Below are 19,797 nucleotides of genomic sequence, written 5' to 3' on the forward strand. Positions count from 1 at the left end.
CAAAGACAAATCAACACTTTTGACACAAATGAAAACGATCCATCTGCGTGAAATACCACAGTAACAAATTAGTGCAATAAACCGTACCAAAGAACTCTTACAGTTAAACAATGTCAGCGTATGAAAACAAAGCACACAGCCGCGTAAAGATCATCTCCTGAGGGATAGTGTTGTGACAGAACGTGTGATGCAAAGAATTATGTGTTAACTGTCTGACAGGTAAGGTAACAATAGCTGTTTCACCACATACAATAACAGATTATCACAGAGGAGCCCTCATATTATAAACTGAATTTTCAGAAAAACAAACATCATGTTTATCTTTAAACACTACAGAGATTCAAAACTGTTTTGCACCACCCAGTGCACCTCTGTACAAAGATATTCAGCTAACATCCTGGGGTTGGAAAAAAAAAAAAAAAAACAGCAGCAAAGATTGAAGGTGGGTACATTTTTGTAGCACTTGAGACCACTCATTTGAAGGTCTTTTTGAATGCTTGACTTGTTAGTGCAGCAGAGCTTATCCAAAAAATGGAAAGGCACTTTCATACACTAAAGGCTTCATGTACAACTTGAGATGAAAAACTGAGCATCATAACATTGTTGACCAATCAATATATTTAACTCAGTTTTAAAAGGACTACTCAAACTGTGAATATATCCACCAAACTACATTAAAAACAACAATGGAGGATTAAGGAAATTACATGGGACATTTCTAACTTTTATGAACACTTCAGCCCTGTTATTCATACTAAAAACACACTACATGTAATGTCCCTGTACATTTTTTTACAATGTGAAATCTCTAAACCCTTTTTACCATCTAGAGCGCCAAAGTGTTCACCACCTACTTACACAATTAAAGCACGAAACTTATGCAGTCCATAGTCTGCGATCACATTGAAAATCTAGGAATAAGAATCTAATTTAAACCTTAAAAAAGTTTTACAATTAAAAAAAAAAAGAAATGCTTAAAGGATTAGTTCACTTTCAAATAAAAATTACCCCAAGCTTTACTCACCCTCAAGCCATCCTAGGTGTATATGAATTTCTTCTTTCTGATAAACACAATCGGAGTTATATTAATAAATATCCTGATGCATCCGAGGTTTATAATCGCATTGAAAGGGACCAATGAGTTTGAAGCTCAAGAAAGAGCATCCATCCATTATAAACGTACTCCACATGGCTCCAGACGGTTAATAAAGGCCCTCTAAAGCGAAGTGATGCATTTGCGTAAGAAAATATGTCATTATATGTAATTTCACTAGTCCGTATTCAACTTACAAAGAAAGTGTAAAACTTGCAGTTCAAAACGCTTACACTATGTCCTACGCCTTCCAAAGTTTTTTTTTTTTTTTTTTTTCACAAGTTGAATACAGAAGCATTTCTTGAGCTTCAAACTCATTAGTCCTGTTCAATTAAAGCTTGGATATGTCAGGATATTTATTAATCTAACTTAGATTGTGTTCATCAGAAGGAAGAAAGTCATATACACCTAGGATGGCTTGAGGGTGAGTAAAGCTTAGGCTAATTTTTATTTTAAAATGAACTAATCCTTTAACTATTTCTAGGTCCGTAATCAAAGTAAATTTGTGACAATGATTTATTACAATTTATTTTCATGATCGAGAATTCATGGCACTTCCTCTACACCCATGAGTAAGGCTGTTTCTTCAGATTTGTTGATGTAAGAGTTAACAAAAAACAGCATTTTGTTGTTATTGTTCTTTTGCGTATGGCGGTATATACAACTGTATACAATAAAAGCAGCCAGACAGCAGGATGTAGCCCATCTTGACACTGTGCAACAAACATAAATATGTGCTTGGTGAAAGGACACGTGTCAAAAGAGAAGCGATGATCAAAGAGAGTGCGAGGGAATGCGACAGTCTGAGAAAAAGATTTTCCTCTCTTCTCTCCACGTTAAACTTAAGCTCCTGTTGCGGCAGACCGGCTCACAGAAGATTTACACACACAAACACGCGTCAAATCTAACGTGCGCTGGCTCAATCAGGCATATCTCCGATTTCTCTCAAGCACACAGTCGCGCACACACCTGCTACTATCACACACTCATTGCACATTCCAGATGGGGCGTTGAGCCATCCAGTGAAGATGTGCAACTGCTGTTGAGGAACCAGCGTTACGGACCGCTCTCAGCTTTGTTTTTCTTCTTGAGTTTCTTGAGTTTGTACACGTGAAAGGTCTTGTTTTTGAACGCTCGTGAGAAGAGGGTTGAATATGGAGGAGTGTCAGTCTTAATGGCCTCACAAAACCGTGGATGAGACGCCGGGATGAGGTCCCGCTCGTTTTCACCTGGGCCGTCCATGATCTGTAACAAACACACATGCAAAAATTGGTCTTGAAATGGTGCTTCTTTTCCATAAGATATTTTTTTACTGTGAAAAATGTGGATCAAATTCTCAGATGAAGAAGAGTCTCAGAAGTCTTCTTTTAAAGAGCATTCCACTTCTTTATCTTTGAAATCTTAGAGAAATTGTGCCCTGAGGTTTTTTAAACATTTACTTTGAGATATATTCCCAAATTAACAGAAAGCCCTTGAAATACTTCTGTGAAATCATTTAAGCACCCAGAGATAGAAAGAACTGCCACCCATGGGAGAGATCAGAGCAGAATCGAAAAAGAGAATATCCCACACAACACATGGCTGTTTCTGGGCCATCGGCATTGCGTATACATAGCTTCCTTGGTAATTCTGCCTGCAATTAGCAAGGTTTAATTAAACCAGACAGATTGAACCAAGGTTAAAATAACATATGCACACAGAACATAGCACAAGTGTAAATCTTATTCAAACTGCTGGAGGTAGCCTGAAGGAAGGAATCGGGCTGCATCAGACGAGTAAGCGAGCGAGGCTCTTTCAGTGACTGCTCGAAGTCGGATCAGAGGAGCAAACGAGGCAAACTTCTGTGAGATCTTTCAAAGGCATGGCATTCACCTCAGATCCATGAATGACAACTGCTGACAAGCTATTTTCAGCCAGAGCTCTTTGCTGGGATGTGGAAGAGATGATTTTTCTTTAAGCCGACGTGTGCGCAGACACAAATATAAAGTGCCGCAGCTAAGAAGTTGGACGTTTTGCTTCTGTCAGATATTATGCACAACTATAATCAACTATAGAAGAACAATCAAGCTACCCAAGTGGAAAAAAAAAAAAAAAAGTCACTTAAGCTAGATTGCACACAGGGTGACGCGGTATTTAATAACTATGAGCTGTGGGTGAGTGAGAACAAGATTGTGTGACAAAATGAAAAATGTAAGCATCAACTTTACACAAAACAGTTATAGACATTTTATGTAAGAAATAAAAACACCTCGGAGAGCTGAAGAGATTGCCAAGACAAAAATAATCAAAGCAGTGAGCTTAGTGTCTAAACCAAATGATATTTGTTTATAGCCACGTGAAGAATTCGGCAAAGGGCAAAGTTGTTAGTTTTAGCTGCTCTGAAAAAAAAAATAAAAAATCTGGTTCTTGCAGAGATACTTTCACTGAAATGGAACAAGCATTGTATGTGTGGGCATGAACTGGAGATGCTGTGTGTGACCTACATGTCCGTTTGCCAGGTCGAGCAGGTCCCTCAGCCTACAGCCACGGCTGTGCCTGCGCTCGTAGCAGATGCTGTCCTCCAGCACGATGTAGTCCGCTCCAACCGAACCGAGCACTTTATGAACCTCCTCGGCAGACTGACGCGCATAGATCTGATATACCTGCAGGCAACGAAACCGTCAAAGACGGGAAAAATCTTAGAGGTTAAAGATTCACTGCAGATTCATTGTTCGTGTAATGAAAATGTACTGTGATGGTGATGTGGATTCAAAAAAAAAAAAAAAAAGTCTCTAAATGAAGAATAACAGGATATTGGACAAGTGGTTTGGGGGACTTGTGCCACTGGTTTGGCACATGCTAATTCTGTCATTGAGTGGTTCTCAAACTTACAGTTAACTGTTATACAAATATGTTATTAAATGTTTGTGCATATAAAGAAGGAATTTAAACATTGAAATGTTAGACATTTTCATTCCATTATTGTGATAGACCAAGCAGAAAAAACAGATCCGCCAAGCAAGCAGAAAAAAATGTCACAGTAGTGCATACGCAGTTTCACAAACCACAACAACATATTTGCAGTATTTCAATTAATGGAGGAAAAGGCAGCATAATTGAAGACACAATGATTAGGTTTGACATCTCTATATATCACGTAGACAGCAATTCAAGGCTGCTATTAGCCCAGTTGTAGGGTTTCCGTGCCCATTTTATAAGCTGAATCGCTGATGTTGACAGACTATCACAACTAAAACTCATTTTCTCATGAACCACAGATACATACCGTACAGTGAAAAGAACGCTCTGATGAAATCCATGGCAACCAACAAAACAAAATTACTGTTACAAGAGACGCCAACCTAATAAGCCTTTGAAAAAATGAATTATGGATTCATAACATATTTGTTGATATGATGTATAGGTATTTATGGACAAATTTTCCATGCCAAAATGTAAATAAATACTTTCATAAACATTATTTTTTAGGATGTAAAAATATGTTGCGTTTTTATAGCATTTTCTCAAAGGAGACGAGGGAGGGGGTGCCTCATTGACAAGGTCGGGTGAAAAAATAATCAACATTGCATGAATAATGCAAATATTGCACAATATGAAATACAATAAAGTTCAAATCAGTATGCACTTGGCCACACTGAGCTCACTGAGTTTCAGGAGAGCTGCTTTCATCACGCTGTGATTGGCTGATCATGCTGTCATTTTCTGTCATTGTGATAATGCTCATGCTCGCAACAGGTCTGCAAATCGGCATGAATTGGTCAAATTGGTGGAAATGAATGGACCAATTACAAAGTTAACTCACTGACTCAGATTATCATCACAAAAGAATGAAATGAAACATGAAATGATTGTGGCATAGAACATAAAAATAGAACTGCGAAATTCGAAAAAGCACAGAACATGGAAACAAATGAAAATATGAGCAGAAAACAAAATTATGTATGCGATTCGGATAACATTTGAATTCATGTTTCAGTTTTGTCCAATTTAATTTTAAATGTGTTTAAAGCTGCAGTCCGGCATTTTTCCTCTTTGTCGCCATCTCTTGTTTGAAACCTGCAATTGCAGTCATATGTGGAACAGTTATCTGTACGTGCGTTGTGCCTCGGCACAGCTCGTCAGCGCGGATGAATCTAATGTTTGCTGTCAGTCACTGCACCGGTGTGGATACTGTACTTCAGAATCACAGATTCTACGTCTTGGAAGTATGACCAAAATAAGAATTTTCACCGGAAAATGTCATCTGAAAAAGTATAACATTTCTGCCATTTTTGTTCCGACCAATGAAGAAAAAAGCATTAGGCCTACAATAAATCGCGCTACCAATGGTGATTAAATCTAACGATCGCTTAGCTCTGATCATGCCAAACCGTGCAAATTATTATTACTGTTATACTTTGTTCTCAAATTGTTAATGTTAACAACACCAGCATTGCATGACTGTGTATTTAGTGTGAATTAGTGTTACCTGTAGATTTCAATTTCTGTAGCCACTCCACAGTCCAAAATATTTTGCTTTTGACTATCCAGTTGTCACTGATGATTGTCATTTGGATCTTTCTGGATTACAATCCACCATCAAAATGATAAGTTTAATTATTTCAGCTGCTGTAAGAAAAGGCTATAAATGATCCGTTACAAGCAGGATCCTCACGTGATAAAACCGACTAGCCTGGACGGGACTCCATCCTTTCTGTTTACGGACGTAACGTAATGACGCACAGACGAACTGCTGCATGCTTGAATTTCCCGTGGAAATCCACCATGTCGCTCTTATTATAAAACATTATTACAAGCTTACCGTTGTGAATCAAGCTAAGATAAGGAGATAGTTTTGAACACTGGCTGGTTATGTACTTGCTCAAAAATTGATTTTGGATCATTTTTAATCAAAAAAAGTTACAGACAGCAGCTTTAAAGATTTGATTTGTGCTTTTATTTTTAAAGGCGTATTTTTTTATCTGTCATCATGATACATTTGAACCTTTTGAAAGCTGTTTTTTTTTTTTTTTTTTTTTAATCATTTAACCTCAACATTCTGACTCACAAACAGAGAGAGACAGCTGATACAGAAATACAGCTCAAAACATGAGAATTTGAGTCAGTGTACATTATGCTTTTTAATTAGAATGTTATAAATGCCCTCCCCATTTCTTTAATACACCATAACACGAAAGTCATGGCACATATAACAGCAGTGCTGTGGAGTTTATTTCACTTCATGAAGATGCCCACTGATGTATCAACTTCCAACCACCCCTGTGAGAAACATAATTAAATTAAACTAATTATGCCAAAAGCCACACTTCTGCTAATGAGGCCAAGTATATAACAGTGCATATGTCATTAAGAAAGCTTTTAAAGAGAATTTATGAACCGTCTGCTCATGATCTTCTTGATGCGGTCCATTTGTAATCTCATCATTAAGATTATCAACTGATTTGTTAAGGTACACACTTATATACTTCAATGCTTTCATTTCTTTCTAACAGTATCTTAGGAGTTTTTAGTCTTACTATCTTGTTTATTTCACATTGATTAATTGCTGCTTCATTTCTTTCAATTTATATAATGAGGCATGAACGCAAAAGAAAAGATTTGATTCTTTGCTCATATGATTCTGTGAAGTCTTTTTTTGATGCTGACCTGGGTCTGATTGACCATATGTTCAGTTGTGAAGCGAAACATTATTATGTAAATAATATTCATTAAATAAAATAAATATATATTTTGTGACTGTTGCACAATCATAAACCAATACTCCCTTGATTAATGCTTGTGTCCTGAAAAACCCTCTAGTGTTGCAACATTTTAGTATTGACATCATGTAAACAAAAACTTGGCCTGGAGGTCCTGGACTTGGATTGACTTGTGATTCAAGCAAACTTACCACGAGTGAAAACAATGCCGAGACTCTTACCTGTCTGGTCCTCTCCCTCAGCGCCTGGTCCTCGTAGTGTGGATGGTTTGTCAATACTCTTCCCGTACACAGCTTAATTCCAGCCAACAGCTGCATGCTGCCTGCAAACACTGCCCGTTTGGGCGTCTTCAATCTGTCACCAAAAAATAAACACGAGAGAGCTTTGTAACATACACTTCTCAGGTTTCACTAATATATCAGGACAGGGGATTGCACAAGGGGGTTGGATGTGTAGTGGTGGCATTTATGAGAAAAGGTAAATCCGCAGACATTTATTTCAGGTGAAGGGGGAAATGTGAAATGGTTCACCGAGGAGGGATGCAGTCATTTGTACACTCCCATCACCGATGTCTGAAACGCAAAGTCTACTGCAGGTTGAAAAAGGCACTCTGTCTGAATGTGATCTTTCTCCTGTCATTTTATATATGTGCATGGCATGAAGGGAAGTGCTGAAGCTGTATGCTATTTGAATAGCCTGATAGATGTTTCAGAAACCATCTGTTTATCAAAATATAACCTTTCAAATTCAGCTTCAACATTCTACTCCTGACTATCAGCATCTACACCAGACAGGAGCCTCCAGGAGAACATGAAAAACATGTTCCATATCTTTTGTTGAAAACTCATTTTGTACTGGTAAAAGCAGTCCATTTTTTCAGATTCTGGCATGAACAAATTGTGTGACATGCCCTCATCCTCAAAAACAATCAATAAAACTGCAAAGTTAAAGGTAGGGCTGGGCGATAAAACGATAACGATATGTATCGCGATAGACACGTGATCGATATCAATAAAAAATGTGTTCGATAAAACGTTCAATATGTTTTATTCTTCGTCGGAAGAAAACAGAGGTTGCGAAGCAAATTTGGTTGCATTAACAAAGGCACTCGCTCTCTGGTAACCTAGCAACGTAGGGAGTGACACGCTAACAGCCAATCATGTAACAGTATCATGTTTGGTTGCGCCATATATCGTTGTCTCGTGCTGGGGTGCGTTTCCCGAAAGCATCGTTGGTGAACCATGGTCGTAAGTCCCATTGAACTCTATTGGTAACGACGGAACTTGCGACCATAGTTCGCTTTGGGAAACGCACCCCTGGTCTGCTGGATTCCTCTTCAGTAACCGGCGACTGATAAGCAGAAAATGAGTGCCGCAGCGAGCGAGGAAAATAGTAAATAAAAGAGGAGAAGTCAGCTCACCAGTATGGCAGTTTTTTGGATATTATAAGTCTGACCGTAGTCAGACCAATGTCGTCTGCAAATTATGCAAGACCGTCGTCCCTGCCAAGACTGGTAATACCACAAACTTGATATATCACCTTAGCCGCGCTCACCCTTTGGAGCACAGCCGTATTCAACCAACAACATCTGTAGCTGCAACACCGCACAAGCACCTTTTTTTTGCACCTTAAATGTTAAGAGATAATTGTTAAGTGTTCATTGTGACTTTAGACTTATGTTTACATTTTAATTAATTGAGTTTTCCATGGTTGTTGACATTTCTGTCTTAATAACTGAGGGGATTATGATCAGAGGAAGGTTAAGTTTAAAATAAAAATCTTTAAATGCAATATATTTTTCTCCTGGTCCTTATTTTAAATGGGTCATAAAAAATATCAATAATTATCGATATCGACTGATATGAAACACTGATATCAGCCATATCGCCCAGCCCTAGTTAAAGGTACAGTAAGCGATTTCTGAGAAACACTTTGGATATTTGAAATCAACCCAGACACCCCTCTCTTCATCGCTCCATCCCCAAAATTCACGAACACGCAACACAAGAGTGGATGTCTCTTTATCATAGCTGAAGCAAGGCAAAATAATGCTTTGCGGGGAAGAAAAAAAGAAAAGAAAAAAAAAACATGCTAAGATGACGAACGAATAACAAGGAAGAACCAGAAATGAACATTGTACACAAGAGCATATAAAGCAAGTATATGCTTGGTTGTTAGTCACCAGCAGCACAGACAAACCAGCCACCACCAGCTCCAGACAAACAACGACACTCAAAACTGTCCTGTTACTATAGCTAACATTACAATAACAGCATATCTTGGTTCTGTGAAACATAGCAACCTCGGAGTCTGTTTTCAGGCCTTTCCACTTAGGTCTCTCCAGCGCTGGAAAGCTTTTCTAATATTAATGTGGGTCTTTTGCCTGATCATAACCCTTCTTTTTCCAGTGATATTCCTCTGACCTTTTCTCTTTTGTGATGTCTCTCAGCCATCTCTTATTCTACAGTCTTTCTTCAAATCTCTCTCATGCTCACTCTCTCTCCTCCCCCATCTTGAGTGTATACGCCCCCTACTGCTGATTGGCTACAAGTGTGTTGTGGTGCTCGGTCCGATCCACTTTCAAGAAAACGTGATCCAAACTGAAATAGATCTGCAACAAGAAAAAACATCTGTGCTGCCCACAATGTCATGTGTGGTATGTATTATTACAGCAGTATTTAGAAACAAAGTCCCTTTAAGAAAAGTCATTTCACTCGGCGGCCATCTTTGAAACGCCTCTCGGGCATGCAGGTTCAGCTCCTATCACTTTCAATGGGGAAACATCAAATTCTCCAAAGCTGTTTGCCAAGCTTTCAATTAAATTTCATATTTGAAATCACCAATGAAATCTGACAACTAGCTCATAAATTTTGTTTCTAAATGCTCGAATCATGACAAAAAAAAGGTATTTTTCAGGATGGATCAAGCTAATGCACATTTGCAATACTAAATGTCACGCATCTGACTGTTTCTATAGGAACCGGAGCTTCTAACGGCCGCTGCAGTGACGTGATGACTTTACCAATCACGACTGGCTCTTATTTAGAAGGCGGGACTTATTCCACCATATATCGCGTTGCACTTTCTCCCATTCAAAACAATATGAGTGACGCGTCTTGTGTTATTCTATAGTCTTTGATTAAAAAAACAATCAAACATTAAGCCTGGTATATTTAAATACTTCACATCAATGGATCTGAATATCATAAAAAAAGGTTACACTGTATTTTAAGGTGTTCTTGTTACAGTGTAATTATACAAATAAGTACAGAGTAATATTAATTAACAATATGTACTTACTATAGGGTAAAGTTGCTTGTAATTATAAAAAAAAATACAGTTATTAAAAAAACTGTAAATCAATTAATAATAAATAAATAAATAAATGTAATTATAAATAAAACATTTAGTTCATGCTAAATATTAATACATTTTAATGTTTAATTATTTTTTTCACACACACAAAAAATTGGAACTGTGCTAGGTCATCACTTGATGTCCGACCCAATATAATCTACGTCCCGAAGCAAAACAAGTTAAAACAACCACTGATTAAAAAAAGCAGCCTCAAGCACTCAAAAGTCCCACCCCATGTCTGTTCAATTTGTTTAGGCAATAAAACGAAATATTGTCACAGACATCTTGCTTCAAGGTTGGCTGCAGCTCAAGCCAAAAAAAGACAAAGTGTCTGTGCCTGTGAAGGTTACAGAGGATATGATGGTTTCATCTCTGTCCAGTCTGGAATGAGTTTGATTAGATTCTGGATGCATGGCTAAAGTGTTTCATTACATTGGAGCAAGTATGGTCATTATAGGTTAACAATGAACATGGACCCTTACAGGACAACCTTGGTCTGAGTTCAATAACCAAGAATCTAAGTGCTACACTAAAATTAACCCGCAGGGGGTACAATAACATGCCCTGCTTCATCTATGTCTGTTCCTACCACACACGAAAAGATGTTAACATAGACAGACTCACAAACACTCACATAGGGTAAATAACAGCTATTTTTAATCTTAATGCTTACTAAGACAGCAATGAAAAGAGAGGAAAATGGCTTCAATTACAGTGGGCTCAAAGAGTTCAGCATGACCTTCATGACTTCTAAGACAAACTTAACATCTGGTCACAAAAACACAGTGATGGTAATAACACCGTAATAAATAAACAGCGTTACTAATGGCGTTACTTTTTTCAGTAACGAGTAATCTAATTAATTACTTTTCCCCCGTTACAACGCCATTACCATTACTGACCATAAAATGTGGCGTTACTATACTTGAGCTCACTGAAGCGGTTTTCATCCGAGTAGGCTCTCTCTCAGCCATAGGACCTGCAGCGTTTTTTCTCTAGGGTGTGTGTTGGGCTGGGACAAACTGATGATGATTGGTGTGTGACTAGAGATGATAGACCTGCAAAGCGTTTTGTTGTAAAGAAATAGTACAGGTCATACACAAATATAATTTTAAACTGATAATAATGTACGATGCTCTGCATGTGTGTGTGTGTGTGTGTGTGTGTCAGATCATGCGAGTAGAGCGCGAGCTCAAACCAGAATACCCTTTGTGACAAGCTGGATCGAATTTATGTGAAATAATTTTTTTCTAATCGACTAGTAGTTGTTCATTTAAGCCATTAGTTGACCAATCACATTTATATTAATTTAATTTCTTAAATACTGGAGAGAATAAACCATAATAATGAGCGTTTACGTAATATAGGCTATATAGCACTCAAGCGCACGCATAAAGCTTGCCATAAAGAACCGGCAAAAGTAACGATTATGAATGTGACAAAAACAGCAAGGAGACATTTTAATTGTTTATTAATAAACTAATGTTTTCTGAATCAGTCTCAGCTGCGAAAATGAAGTTGACATTGCTGACTCTCATCATCTCCCCAGTGAACGCGCTTAGAGAGAGAATGCACTTATTCGGATTACATAATCAGAGAGTAGCTTATTTCTTTTCATTTTGAATTATTTCAGTTAAAAAGTAGACATTTCAAGCTTTCTATAGATATTTCTCATGTCTGTGAGGCAAGCAGCCTATACGCTGAGTTTCGGTTCATTTAGCCTATAAGACACGCTCCAATTCATGTGCAAGTGATAACGCCGGCGCCTCCATGTCATGATTATAATATATTGTCTCCTATATTTGCTTCTTATTTATTAAATCCAGGCAATTGGTTGATGAAACACTGATTAAAATTAAGATGTAATTTTTACAAAACTAAATTCACTTTAAAGAAAGGCTTTCTACAAAACAAAACTTAATGAAGTGGTCAAAATCATGTCTGACTCACTCCATGTCCATGATATACTGCGCATCTTATGATGTATCCTATCTTACTCATGCTCTTCACTTTTCATAATCAAACAGATGAATTTAAAAAAGTAGCATAGGCCTATTTAAACATAAATATGAAACTACGTTTTCTTTATACTAACACGTATAGTACAGTACAGAGAAATTTCATGTCGTGAGCAAGAGCGGATCATGAGTCACAAGTCGGATCAAGCATAATTTATTTTTAGACTTATATTTAATATTGGGGGCATCCCAAGTTATTTGACATATTTGTTTTTTTTGTTTGTTTGTTTGTTTTTTTTTAAGTAACACAATAGTTACTTTCCCTGGTAATTTGTTACTTTTATAATGATGTAACTCAGTTACTATTTGTGAGAAGTAACTAGTAACTATAACTAATTACTTTTTTAAAGTAACGTGCCCAACACTGCATATACATGATACATTCTGATGCTAGCAGGGAATGTAGATGAGAAAATGAGACATTCTCAGACTTCTGTGGAAAGAGAGAGTAGCCTTCAGAGTAGTTTACACACAGGACGGACGTATCGTCCACGATTCCAAAATAAAATTAAAATGAATTCACTGAAAACATTCTAGTCTATAGAGATATTTTCAGATACCTTATCTCATTCCAGTATATTGATGTCTTGTCTAAACCTAGAGAGGTTTTGCTTCAAACAAGTGAACTAATCTGCTAAGAAAAAAAGCACTTAAGGGTCAGTCTGTTTAAAATCAGACAGAATTAAAGAAGTGGGTTACTGCCAGTGATGGGAATAACGGCGTTATAAATAAACGGCGTTACTAACGCCGTTACTTTTTTCAGTAACGAGTAATCAAACGAATTACTTTTTCTCCCGTTACAACGCCATTACCGTTACTGACAAAAAAATGCCGCGTTACTATAATTGAGCTCACTTAAGCGGTTTTCATCCGAGTAAGCTCTCTCTCAGCCATAGGACCTGCAAAGTTTTTTTCTCTGGTGTGTGCTGCGGTTAGTCATACACAAATATAATTTTAAACTGATAATAATGTATGATGCGCTGTGTGTGTGTCTGTCAGAGCATGCGCGAAGCGCGAGCTCAAACCAGAATACCCTTTTTGATGCTTGATCGAAAATATGTGAAATTAGTTTTTTTCTAGTCGACTAGTAGTTGTTCATTTAAACTATTAGTTGACTAATCACATTTATATTAATTTAATTTCTTAAATACTGGAGAGAATAAACCATAATAAGGAGCGTTTACATAATATAGGCTATATAGCACTCAAAGGCACACATAATTGCCATAAAGAACCGGCAAAAGTAATGATTATGAATGTGACAAAAACAGCAAAGAGACATTTGAATTGTTTATTAATAAAGTAATGTTTTCTGAATCAGTGTCAGCTGCAAAGATGAAGTTGACATTGCTGATTCTCATGGCTGATCATCTGCTCATATGGACGCGCCTAGAGAGATAACGCACATTTCATTCAGATTAGGCTACATAATCAGAGTAGCCTCTTTCTTTTCGTTTTTAATTACTTCATTTTCATAAAGTAGATATTTCAAGCATTCTATAGATATATTTCTCATGTCTGCGCGGCAAGCAGCCTCTGAGTTTTGGTTCATTTAGCCTATAAGACGCGCTCCAGTTCACGCGCCAGTGATCGCGCCCGCGCCTCCATGTCATGATTTTATTGTCTGCTATATTTGCTTGTTATATATTAAATCAAAGCAATTGGTTGATGAAACATTGATTAAAATTAAGATAAAATTTTTACAAAACGAAATTCACTTTAAAGAAAGGCTTTCTACAAAGCAAAACTTAATGAAGTGGACAAAATCATATCTGACCCACTCCATGTCTCCCGATATATTTGCACATCTTATGATGCATCTTACTCACGCTGTTCACTTTTCATAATCGAATAAATGGATTTAAAACATAACATAGGACTATTTAAACATAAATATGAAACTATGTTTTCTTTAATGGCTACCAACACAGTACAGAGAAATTTCATGTCGTGAGCAAGAGCGGATCATGAGTCAGGAGTCGCATCAAGAATAATTTATTCTCAGACTTAGCCTATATGTAATATTTGGGGCATTAAATTTATTTGGCATATTTTTATTTTTATTTTTTTTTTTAAAGTAACGCAATAGTTACTTTCCCTGGTAATTAATTACTTTTATAATGATGTAACTCAGTTACTAACTCCGTTACTATTTGTGAGAAGGAACTAGTAACTATAACTAATTACTTTTTTAAAGTAACGTGCCCAACACTGGTTACTGCACCCACTCACATATTGTACATGATTTATGTGTTACATGGGACATATAACTAAGGTCTAATTATAGAGACAAACTTGTTCCCTTCAAGTTTTTATTTTTTTATTTTTGTTTTTTTGTTTGTTTTTTGGTTCAAATGAATTCATAAGTAACCCTGGAAAATTGGAACATTTTTGTTTGTTTGTTTGTTTGTTTGTTTGTTTTTTGTATTGGGTCCTTAATTACGCTCATAAATGTGTTTTGATAATTAAATTCAAATGTAAGGTCTCTGTCTATTATGAGCATAATGTAAGATTTTATTTTTAGTGGGGTATGGTATAATATTGTGCTCATTTTGGGATACTTATTTGACAATGTTGACTTGGAGAATCATGGAATGTAAAAAATATTCACAAAATATTCAATCAAACACTGCATGAGAAAAACTGTTTATAAGAATGAGTATAATAAACTTCAGGCAAGACTGCAAAGTAATGTTCTCACAGCAGCTTCCATTTTTCCAGTTCTATCAAATATCGTCCACAGTGAAGCACTTGATTAACTACAGTTGCACAGATGTCATCAGAGACAAATGATCTCCTTGTCCTTCCTTTTTTTTCACACTTCTGTGTTCACACAGCAAAAGATTTCAATAATAGAGTAAAGAAACTTCTGTTTTATCCTTCATCAATAACAGGGACCATAGAGCAGAATTATTGTGGACTTCAAATGCACAATTCATCACCAGTAAGACATCTAAACAGCCCTATCTCACTTTCATATGATTTCACAGGGATGACAAAACAAAGACAAATGGTCTCTTGCTATTCGACACACATAACAGCATGCATTTTATGGTTTCAGTGGTGACTACATACATGTGTAAGCAGCAGTAACTGCAAAAAAAGATTGAACAATAGTAAAGTTTGCTTTCATGTTCTTCTTACTAGTGAATATAATAACCATGTAGGATTTCAGAATGGTTTTACATAAAATCTTAAAAGTCTGTTTACACTTCTAAACCTCTGAATTGTTTAAATTAAATTGTTTATATGGAAGTTAAATTATTAATTTCAATGGATTGACTGGCAAAGGTTTTACAGGTCAGGTACTACCAAAAGTTTTGGGACGCCTGCCTTTATGTGCACATGAACTTTAATGACATCCCATTCTTAATTCGTAGGGTTTAATATGGAGTTGGCCCACCCTTTGCAGCTATTACAGCTTCAACTCTTCTGGGAATGCTTTCCACAAGGTTTAGGAGTGTGTTTATGGGAATTTTTGACCATTCTTCTAGAAGCGCATTTGTGAGGTCAGGCACTGATGTTGGACAAGAAGGCCTGGCTCACAGTCTCCGCTCTAATTCATCCCAAATGTGTTCTATCGGGTTGAGGTCAAGACTCTGTGCAGGCCAGTCAAGTTCCTCCACACCAATAACAACCCCACACCATAATCCCCCCTCCACCAAACTTTACACTTGACACAATGCAGTCAGGCAAGTACCGTTCTCCTGGCAACAGCCAAACCCAGACTCGTCCATCGGATTGCCAGACGGAGAAGCATGATTCGTCACTCAAGAGAACACGTCTCCACTGCTCTAGAGTCCAGTGGTGGCGTGCTTTACACCACTGCACTGAGCTCCTGAGAGTGACCCATTCTTTCACAAATGTTTGTAGAAGCAGTCTGCATGCCTAGGTGCTTGATTTTATACACCTGTGGCCATGGAAGTGATTGGAACACCTGAATTCAATGATTTGGAGGGAGAGTGTCCCAATACTTTTGGCAATATAGTGTATATATGATTAATGTGTAGGGGAAGATACACTGGATCATATGATTTGAGTCCAATGCAAACAATTACTTGCATATGCAAAAAATAAATACATAATAATAATAATAAAAGAATAATAACAAAAAGATGACTATGCTGCTGCTCTTAAAAGTACAACTAGCTCTAAAAATGGTCTCTTTGTATGTGACTTGGCTACATTAAAATCACCCAAACACAGAGACTGTGTTAATAATTTTACATATGAGCATTAAGTTAGTGTTAGGAGTGTGAGTATCTGTATTTGTGTTTACATGTTTGGTGGGGAAAAGGTTTTGTTCTCTTTTGCAATGACATAAAAGGGGATTTCCAGAATTACCTCCAGTTCACCTGGTCTTAAATCTACACTGGCATAATGTCTAAGGAATTTCAGAATAGACTGACCTTTGACCTCTCCCACAGGGGATAATTTCCTGCTCTTGGGGGTATTTATGTAATTACTCCATATTGACAAGGGACTGCACTGGCCTATACCAGATTTACATTTAATTTCAGATTTATACTCTCTTATGTAAATGTCAGCTTGTGTTAGGCTGCACCCTGCTGACATTATAAAAATTGATTAATGTCATTAATATTCCAACAAGTGGGATATAGAGGGTGGCCTGTGCAGCCGTATCTTCATAGACGTTTACCCATGCAGTACATCTCCTTAGACAGAAATGCTTTTTGAATTCAGTCAGCAAAATGAATTACATCCCAATAGATTGATGTTGATCCAGGTTTATAAATACAGATAAATCAGTCCATGTTGGGCGGTTGTTGTTTGTTAAGCACTCAATCAATTCAAATGCTAATATTAATAGTATGATTAAACATGTCAGTCATGTTCTTTGAGATATTTTGATGTCATCAGCTTAAACCACTGTGTACCAGTACTACAAACACTCAGGGCCACATTCATATACCCAGACATAATTGTCTAAATTATCACTCATTAGAAATGTCTGAGTCTCTTCTTTTGATCTGGGTCAAAAAACATGGTGGGCACTCACCAACCATCCAGAAATCCATCCATCTAGACCATCCATTGTAGTACGGCATTCGTCACAAAGGTTTCTCTTTGTTAGCTTTGGTTAGAGGTGGCTAAAATGCATCTTTACTCACAACTACCAGCCTGCACGGAGAGGTTCTTGAGACTCCAGACTTGTATAGCAGTCCTTTTAAATACAATTACTATTATTATTATTATTATTATTATTTTGACAGAAACTTTCCTTAATAAGCCTTTATCTGACTGAGTTCTCTTGTGCTATAAATTACTCACAAATCGTATGATAGTTTGATAATCTTCTTTCAGTTTTCACACAATATTAGTTGTTTTCATTACTTTTGTATAACATTGCACCATTTCATGCTTTTTTATCTTCAGAAACATCTTTCTTCCTCAACATATTGCATGAGAACTGTGATTTAATTAATAATGTGGAACAACCTTTTTAAGTAGGGTTTCCATTTACGTAAGACCTGTCAAACTCTTTAACAAACCTGTCTGAGATTGATACCAGTTATCTAAAAAGATATGGAGAAATAAAACAAACACTTTCTTTGAAAAACTAAAATCTGAATGTTTATTGTACTGAAATCCTACTGATAAGTCACTTGCATAATAATTTGGAGTAATGTGTAGAGGGCTCTCGATGTTCTGCACATTGACCATTTATTAAATTTCCGGTATTTTGTCAGCATAAAATATTACTAAAACAGTTTTTGGGTGGTGAAAGACAAAAAAAAAGTCTATCACTTCAAAAGTGAAGAAAGAGGGAGGTGATGGATATATAGAAAAACAGATGAAAGGGTCAATGACAAATAAGAGTGTGAGAAATAAAAAAAATTTTTTTTAAAAATTAAATTTTGTCTAAAATGCCTGTGCCAAGATCTTAAAAATTGAAACCTTGAATTCATATGATATGATATATGATATGATATGATATGATATGATATGATATGATATGATATGATATGATATATGATATGATATGATATGATATGGGTGAGGAAAACATTTTTCACAATTACTGTTCGTAGTCGCAGTCACAAACAGAAATGTTCATATAGCCTTGCTTAAATGTCCTTGAGACGGCAAAGGAGCAGACAGTGAGATGCACTGCATCACACACACAAACAAACTGGTCAGTTTGGGAATAAAGCTACATCAGGATGGGATCTGAGTGCTCTCAAGTTGTGTAGACCTTAATCCTGTGTTTCAAAGAGAGATATAGAGAGAGAGAAAGAGAGGAAGGCAGGCCTAAGGGAGCATCTGACTGAGGGGATTCACAGAGTGATGATAGACTGATTGATCTGTCAAGAACAACTTAAAATGTCAATGATTGAACTGCACGCAAAGGGAATGAACTTGAGTAAAATGCAATTTCACTCTAGGTTTTAGAAGTCACTTAAAAAATTTGGGACCAGTAACCCTATTTGTAACTAAGCCACAGAAATGTTTTTAAAGGTGCCGTAGAATTGAAAATTGAATTTACTTTGGCATAGTTGAATAACAAGAGCTCAGTACATGGAAATGACATACAGTGAGTCTCAAACACCATTGTTTCCTCCTTCTTATATAAATCTCATTTGTTTAAAAGACCTCTGAAGAACAGGCGAATCTCAACATAACACCGACTGTTACGCAACAGTCGGGATCATTAATATGTACGCCCCCAATATTTGCATATGCCAGCCCATGTTCAAGGCATTAGGCAAGGGCAGCCAGTATTAACGTCTGGATCTGTGCACAGCTGAATCATCAGACTAGGTAAGCAAGCAAAGACAATAGTGAAAAATGGCAGACGGAGCAATAATAACTGACCATGATACCATGATATTTTTAGTGATATTTGTAAATTGTCTTTCTAAATGTTTCGTTAGCATGTTGCTAATGTACTGTTAAATGTGGTTAAAGTTACCATCGTTTCTTACTGTATTCACGGAGACAAGAGCCGTCGTTATTTTCATTTTTAAACACTTGCAGTCTGTATAATTCATAAACACAACTTCATTCTTTATAAATCTCTCCAACAGTGTGTAATGTTAGCTTTAGCCACAGAGCATACTATCAAACTCATTCAGAATCAAATGTAAACATCCAAATAAACACTATACTCACATGATCCGATGTATGCATGCAGCATGCATGACAAACATTTTGTAAAGATCCATTTTGAGGGTTATATTCGCTGTGTGAACTTTGTTTATGCAATGTATTAGAGTCGAGAGCTCTGGGGCAGGGAGTACAAGATTTAAAGGGGCAGCAGCCTGAATCGGCACATTTATAATGATGCCCTAAAATAGGCAGTTAAAAAAAATTAATTAAAAAAAATCTATGGGGTATTTTGAGCTGAAACTTTAAAGACACAGTCAGGGGACACCTTAGACTTATATTACATTTCATGAAAAAACGTTCTAGGGCACCTTTAAATAAGCAATAATTCAGACATCTTGTTAGATTCCACAACAACTGGAAAAAAGCGGCAATTTACATGCATTACAAAATGAACAATTCTCAGTGGTATAACAAGAAAAATAACATGGTGTGAAATGGTGTCAGCAAACCTTCCATTTGTGTAAGGAGAGCATATATTGGGGTGTTTGTGAATTAGTGA

The 19,797-nt window shown here is 36.8% G+C and overlaps 1 protein-coding gene across 3 annotated transcripts in view; it reads right to left on the reverse strand.

Annotated features, from left to right (window-relative positions):
• Positions 1 to 1,688: 1,688 nt before the first annotated feature.
• Positions 1,689 to 19,797, reverse strand: part of dpy19l3 (dpy-19 like C-mannosyltransferase 3) — a 42,502-nt gene continuing 24,393 nt past the window's right edge. For all 3 annotated transcript variants that reach the window (XM_048185222.1, XM_048185223.1, XM_048185221.1), the window contains 3 exons: positions 7,014 to 7,146; positions 3,577 to 3,735; positions 1,689 to 2,338 (listed from right to left, as the gene is read on the reverse strand). In XM_048185222.1, coding sequence (XP_048041179.1) covers positions 2,150 to 2,338; positions 3,577 to 3,735; positions 7,014 to 7,146 — 481 coding nt within the window. In that variant the 3' untranslated portion in view covers positions 1,689 to 2,149. The remainder of the gene's footprint in view (positions 2,339 to 3,576; positions 3,736 to 7,013; positions 7,147 to 19,797) is intronic.

This window comes from Megalobrama amblycephala, linkage group LG3 (assembly GCF_018812025.1).
Source record: "Megalobrama amblycephala isolate DHTTF-2021 linkage group LG3, ASM1881202v1, whole genome shotgun sequence".
Taxonomy (NCBI): Eukaryota; Metazoa; Chordata; class Actinopteri; order Cypriniformes; family Xenocyprididae; genus Megalobrama; species Megalobrama amblycephala.